At 48.2% G+C, this 7031-nt stretch overlaps 1 protein-coding gene across 4 annotated transcripts in view; it reads left to right on the plus strand.

Moving 5' to 3' along the window:
• D2hgdh (D-2-hydroxyglutarate dehydrogenase) overlaps nucleotides 1–6259 on the plus strand; it is a 22433-nt gene extending 16174 nt beyond the window's left edge. For all 4 annotated transcript variants that reach the window (XM_021168980.2, XM_021168973.2, XM_029479329.1 and 1 more), the window contains exons 9-10: nucleotides 146–311; nucleotides 2929–6259. In XM_021168980.2, coding sequence (XP_021024639.1) covers nucleotides 146–311; nucleotides 2929–3188 — 426 coding nt within the window. In that variant the 3' untranslated portion in view covers nucleotides 3189–6259. The remainder of the gene's footprint in view (nucleotides 1–145; nucleotides 312–2928) is intronic.
• Nucleotides 6260–7031: the final 772 nt, after the last annotated feature.

Consider the following 7031-nt stretch of genomic DNA (forward strand, 5'->3'; position numbering starts at 1 on the left):
TCCGACAGCCCAGTTGACCTTTATACTTCCAGACCCTCTGCCCACCTCTGTGGAGACCTGGATGAAAGCAGCACTGTTTCAGAGACCCCACCCAAGTGCCCTGTTGTGGTTGGTGTGCTCTGACTGTGTGTCTTCACGATCTTAGATGCTGTGGGCCTTGCGGGAGAGGATCACAGAGGCACTCAGCTGCGATGGCTATGTGTTCAAGTATGACTTATCCCTCCCTGTGGAGCGGCTCTATGACCTTGTGATCGACCTACGCACCCGCCTTGGCCCTCGTGCCAAGCATGTGGTGGGATATGGACACCTGGGTGAGCCAGCGCGTTACCCTGCCCCTGTGGGCAGCACAGCTCCACTGTGGTGAACTGAATTAATTTAAACACATTAAAGACTGCCTGGGAGGCATTCAAATACATTGGTGTCACATGAAAGAGAGAAAGCTTAACTTGCCCTTGAATTAATTCAACCAAGAACAAGCAAAAGTTTGAATTCCTCTGTCTGCCATGTGTCTGCCTATGCCTGCCTGATAACTTTGATTTTGCTGTTCATCTATCCGTCCCTAACAAGAACTTTATATTTACTGAACAGCCCAGGAGAGGTCACATGAGGAAGGAATGAGGGATAATTTACAGAAATCTTTAACAGAATTTTGTGGAAACTAATGGGTATGTTGGGGGAAGATGGCGGAGGAAGGATAGCCTGTGTCTGGCCAGAGTTTCTCCTGTGCTCTGAGCAGGCAGGTGGGGGAGGGCTGTCAGAAGCTTTCCACTCGGCCCAGGTTTGCATCTAAGCCATGGGTGGGGGATGGACAAGGGGCAGCCCCCAACTGAGGGCCCTGGGGGGACACCCTGTAGCCCCGGAGTTATGGGATAGAGGGCTGAGGGAGAGACTTTCCCATGCAGGTGAGAATAAGTACAGTGGGCCTTGATGAACAGAGATATTCTATGGTTTTAGAGCTGTATTGTAGAAAGGCACGGGGAAAGGGAAACGGGGAGAGAGAGAGAGAGAGAGAGAGAGAGAGAGAGAGAGAGAGAGAGAGAGAGAGAGAGAGAAAGAGAAGAGAGAGAGAATGAGGAGAGTGTAAGAATGAGAGGAGAGGATGAGGAGAGGAGAGAGTGAGGGGAGTAAGAGAGTGAGGTGGGGCCAAGCAGCCCTTCTTATGGTAGGCTGTTGTCTTTACTGTTGCTAGGTAACTGGGGAGGAGTTTAGCCTGAAGGTCAGAAGCTTGGGGCATTGTCTACATGACTACTAGTCACAAACTTCTCCTGTGGGGGTTTGGGTGGGATAGTAACTTAAACAGGAGCCAGAGTTCCAGGAGATATGAGGGAACTCCTTTCGCCCCATGTAGGTAAATTATCACCAGTGGGTCCCGGGGTTCAGACCTCAACTTGAATGGAGACCAGACTGTGTATAGCCCAGTGCCCCACAGAATTTCACAAGTGATTGGACTATTTACCCCAGCTTACCCCTACTGGCCCCAAACCACTCAGTTCGTAAGCAAACAGAACTGTAAATTTACACTATCAAGTTTTATTGATTGCAACATTTATGGCAGATATTTGTTATTCAAGGTCGTTTTTCTTTTCTTTTTCTTTTTGTTTTTTTGTTTTGTTTTTTTTGAGACAGGGTTTCTCTGTATAGCCCTGGCTGTCCTGGAACTCACTTTGTAGACTCAGAAATCTGCCTGCCTCTGCCTTGTGAGTGCTGGGATTAAAGGCATGTGCCACCAAGCCATGCACTCAAGGTTGTTTTTCAACCTGCTTGCTATTTTTAGCAAAGATTACCATCACACACACACACACACCCAGAGATAGCTATTGCCCTCTGGGTCAGGGGCATGGAAGAGCAATAACTTTATACCCATGCATTAGCTTAGGTTGTAAAAGCTGATTACACATGGAAAGCCAAGGTTAGTTGTTTTCTTTTCTTTTCTTTTTTTTTTTTTTGATGATACAAGATCTTTATTTATTTTTTTAATATTTTTTTATTAGGTATTTTTCTCATTTACATTTCCAATGCTATCCCAAAAGTCCCCCATACCCCACCCACCCACTCCCACTTTTTGGCCCTGGCATTCCCCTGTACTGGGGCATATAAAGTTTGCAAGACCAATGGGCCTCTCTTTCCAGTGATGGCCGACTAGGCCATCTTCTGATACATATGCAGCTAGAGTCAAGAGCTCCGGGGTACTGGTTAGTTCATAATGTTGTTCCACCTATAGGGTTGCGGATCCCTTTAGCTCCTTGGGTAATTTCTCTAGCTCCTCCATTGGGGGCCCTGTGTTTTCTTAAAGATGGGTTGAACAAACAGGCTTGAGTACATTAGCAGGATATCAGGTCAGTTATGTCATCTTATATGAACTTTGGCTGTGAGGTCCAGCAAAAGTGCCATTTTCTTAGACTCCAAGAGATATTTTCTTAAAACCCTGTCTCTATAGTGACCTCATAGCTGAGTTCTGTGGCTGAGACAGTATCATTGGACTCTAGTCCTGACTGGTCTGGAATTTACTCTGTAGACCAGACTGACTTCAAACTCACAGAGATCCTCCTGCCTCTGCCTCCTGAGTGCTGGGATTAAAGACATGCACTGCTGTACTCTGTCATTTCAAGTATGGTTTGAAAAGCCTTTTGCTGTGCAGGAACGGTTCTCACCAGCCTGTGTCTTTAGACCTTAGGGTTCCTGGGGGGAGTTCCCAGTCATTTTGGGGAGGATTAAAAAGTGGCTCATGTGCCCAGATTCCTGTAAGATGGGGCCCAGCAGCTGCCATTCATAGCCTTGGAGGGTTGAAGGGATGGACCAAGGGGGTGGCTTAGAACCAGGATGCATGGAGTGCAGATACCTGATTGGGGGTTGGGGCAGTGATGTCTGAGGAGGACTCTTTGGGCAGATCTGGGGCCTGCTCAGCCTAACTGTTCCCTTGTTCCCCAGGGGATGGCAACCTTCACCTGAACGTGACTGCAGAGGCCTTTAGCCGGGAGTTGCTCGGTGCCTTGGAACCTTATGTGTATGCCTGGACAGCNGAGCAGCGGGGCAGTGTCAGTGCGGAGCACGGCCTGGGCTTCAAGAAGAAGGATGTANTTGGCTATAGCAAGCCACCTGTGGCCGTGACGCTTATGCATCAGCTCAAGGCCATGCTGGACCCCAAAGGCATCCTGAACCCCTATAAGACTCTACCTGCCCAGTCCTAAATGGAGCTTTTCAGCTTGTGCAAGATGCTAGGACCTAGGCGAAGGAAGGTTTGGTGGACCTGGAGGCCTGTCAGCTGATGGCATCCACAATAGACCAGGTTACTAACACTCACTGGCTAGCTAGGAGCCACCGCTGAGCAACCTCTGGGCAAGGTTGCCTCTCTGTGGGGGGTGAACAGATCAGATAGAGCTTCCAGGCCCTTCTTTTGTCTCCTGCCAGCTCAGTGTGGACAGAATAAGTGGGTGGGCAATTGCCCTACTCCCAAACAGGCCAGATCTCACCAGCTCTGGGGTGGGTGGCCTGTGGAGACCTGCTTTGTTGCATCTCTATAGCGTGTAATTTTAAAACCTCCCTGTTTGCCTGGTGCATCTCGAGGCTGCCACCAGTCTCTCACTCAGCTTCGCTACTGGCCAGTTGGCCATTTTCCCCTGGAGCTGTGATTGCTGCCCCATCCCCTCATGGCTAGCTTTGCCAAACTGTCGCCAACAACTGCCCCAGTGGATAGAAAACACCAGTTTTATTATTTTAAAACTAGACAGATAACTCAATGGCTGGGTGAAGAATTTCCTGCCCTAATCTTATCAACTAGCTCCCTCCATCTTGCCTGGCCTTCTGCCCACAGCAGAAGCTATAAACTAAGAGCCCCAAGACCTACATGTCAGCAGCATCCTACTCGCTTCAAAGCCTGGTCCAAAGTCTGCTTTCTTTGTTTCCCCTTTCTTCTGCCTGGGATGTAAAACTTCCATCTTTTTCCCTTCATGCAGCAATTAGCTTCTGCCTCTTTTATTGGCACAATCAAGAACCAATTAGGGAACCAATACCTCTCCCTTCACATCTCTGGGAAGAGAACCATGTGATCTCTTGGATGGATCTTACTGGATAGTTTGTCATGTGGCATGTATTCTGTGAGGGCTGCAGCAGAGTTGTCTAGCCCCAGATTAGTTACCACAGTGACAGAGAATGCCACAACTCATTCCCATGGGCCTGAGTCGGGTTTGCTGTCATATCAAGCAGGTCTTGAATTGGTAACTGTGGTCCACCTGGCTAGGCAATTCCCTCAGGTTTTGTTCGTTTTGAGACAGGTTCTCTCATGTAATTCTACGTAACTCTGGCTGTTCTGGAACTTATGATGTAGACCAGATAGATAGACCTTTAACTCACAGAGATCCACCATGCCCCTGACTTTGCTTCTGCCCCCTGAGTAATGGGATTAAAGGCAAGTGCCACTATACCCAGTTTACTTTGTTCTTAAAGACCTGTCTGGTTGGTAAGCAGGTGTGGAGGGCTGTGATTGCCTACAGAGCCTGACCTTTCTGGATATGGGACAGTTCCCTAACTGAATCAATAGAGGCAACTTTCAGTCATGTGGTCTACACACTGTCCTCTATCACTTGGCTTGTCTCATGACCTGGCAGTCTGGAAGGCCGAATACACCTACCATATTTTTTTCTGCTATCAGTTTCCAGAAAACATTTGAACTACAACCTGCAGCTGCTAGAAAATGATTCACATAAAGTTAATTGTAAAGTTGTGGCTCACTACATATCTCCACATATTTAGTGTGCTCTGAATTCCCAATGTGTCTTCACACGTGGATTAGAAAGTTAGTGTTAGCAATGTGAGCAATCGAAGAGTGAGAGGCTGTAGTTCCTGCCTGTAGTGTGCTACAGATAGGTTAAGCGAATGTGGGGATCCCAACACAGGTACGTGTAGCCCTTCCTGCCAGGACCTGCCTTCCTCTTGCTCCACTGAGCATTGTTCTGTGGAGCTCACAGGGTACGTGGTAAGCGAAGGGGCTGTCATTTTCTCTTGATGAGCTATGTGAAGCCCCCTTTATTCATCCATCCCTGGGAAAGGATCTCTTCTTAGGTCCCCTCTAGCTTTTCTTTTGTGTTTTGAAGTGAGTGCATTTTGAAGTTAGAGCCTGTGAAATAGAGCATGGTTGGTGTAGCAGCGTGTAGCTGTAAAACAAACCATCTAATGTTGTTAGCACTGACCAGTGCACCCTAAACCAATGGAGCAGTGAGTTCCACCCATGCAGAAAACCTAGCTAGAAACAGATGGGAAAATGGACTTGCTAACTGACCAATGAGATTCCTCCGGACTCCTCAGGCGTCTGACACATCCATCTCCTTAATGCCTGCAGTCTCTCACACCCCAACACAGAAGAGTAAGCCGCCAGTCAGAAGATGTCTCTCCCTGTGGGAGAGAGCTGGGTGTGGTGATGCTGGTTTGCAATCTAGCATTTGGGAGGCAGAGGCAAGCGGATCTCTGATATAGAGAATTCCAAGCCAGTCAGGGCTCCATAGTGAAATCCTGTCTTAAAAAGCTAGAACAGGTGACCACGAGGACTCTCTACTCCCATCCCACACAGACGGGAAGTCTCCAGTGTGCAAGCTGGGAGAGGGTATTGTGTTTGGATTAGAAGTTTAGGATTCCACTGCTAGATATCTAAGCCATTGCAATATGAGACACAGTTACCTAACCAGGACAGTGGGAGGAGTATACCCAGGATCAGCAGTTTCTCTGTGATGTGAGCAAGCATGGCCTGGAGTCTCAGCCGTAGGGAAGGTGGCTTGGGCATGGGCAGACCCTGCCCAGGACTACAAGGGGCTATGTGGTCTTCCATAGCAGCATGCGTCACAGAAAGAGGACAGCTGTCGTACGAGATGATTAGGAGACGGTGNTTTGTATGGTTGCAGACATGGACACCTTACTGATCCAGGTTATGCTCTCCCGGTCCAGCACACTACCCACTGGTGCCCCCTGTGAACCAGCTCCTGCCGCTGGATATATGCGATGTAGAAGACACTGCTGGGTACCTTGGTTGCAACTGCCCATTGCTGCCTATCTAGAATCTCAAAGCCTGGATGGGTAGGTGACCCATAGGCATTAGAAGAGGACCCCTTGCCCCAGAGGGTCTATGGGAGCAGGGGGCAAGCTCAGTTGGAGTGGAGCTGCTGTTTTGAGGTCACTAACCTGTGCCCTGGTGTGCTCCTTCATGGTAGAGTATCCAAGCTCTGAACCTGGTGTCATTTTTTTTTTCTTAATAAATGTACGAGTAGCCTAAGGTAACTATTTTTTCCTCAGCATGGCCCTTATCACTGGTTAGGGCCGGGTCTGCCCCTGGAAAGTGCTTGACATTTCCTGCCCCAGGTCTGAAGACAGACTGGGACATGTCCTGCATAGACTCACAGCTGGGTAATGGGATAGTCATGGCCATTATTATTCATGAATCGCTTCCTGTCTATAGAGCACACAGAGAGACATGCAAGAGTGCATGAGTGCATATACACAAACACGCACACGTACGCGCACGCACACCTACCAGAAGTTACAGCTGTTCTTTTGTGGGTCTTTTAAAAATTTTTTTTTTTTATGAATATGAGTACACTCAACTGTACAGATGGTTGTGAGCCATCATGTGGTTGCTGGGAATTGAACTGAGGACTTATGCTTGCTCTGGCCCCAATCAGAGTGATTTATTTTTAGATGTAAGCACACTGTGGCTATCCTTAGACACACAAGAATAGGTCATCAGATCTCATTACAGAGGTTGTGAGCCACCATGTGGTTGCTGGGATTTGAACTCAGGACCTTCAGAAGAGCAATCAGTGCTCTTACCCACTGAGCCATCTCACCAGCCCCTCTTTTGTGGTTTGGTGGGAAGCAGGGTAGGTTGTTCCCAGTAACTGGGCATATTATTTCTGCAGGTGGAGTGGAACTTGTCAGGCTGGGGCTATGTCTTTATGGGTAGGGGTAATGCCCAGTAAAACCTGTCTCAATTTCTCTTGATGGGAGGCATGTTCTAGACTAGTTTGAGATTAGCTGTAAGGTTTCTA

This window comes from Mus caroli, chromosome 1 (genome assembly GCF_900094665.2).
Source record: "Mus caroli chromosome 1, CAROLI_EIJ_v1.1, whole genome shotgun sequence".
In the NCBI taxonomy this organism is placed as follows: domain Eukaryota; kingdom Metazoa; phylum Chordata; class Mammalia; order Rodentia; family Muridae; genus Mus; species Mus caroli.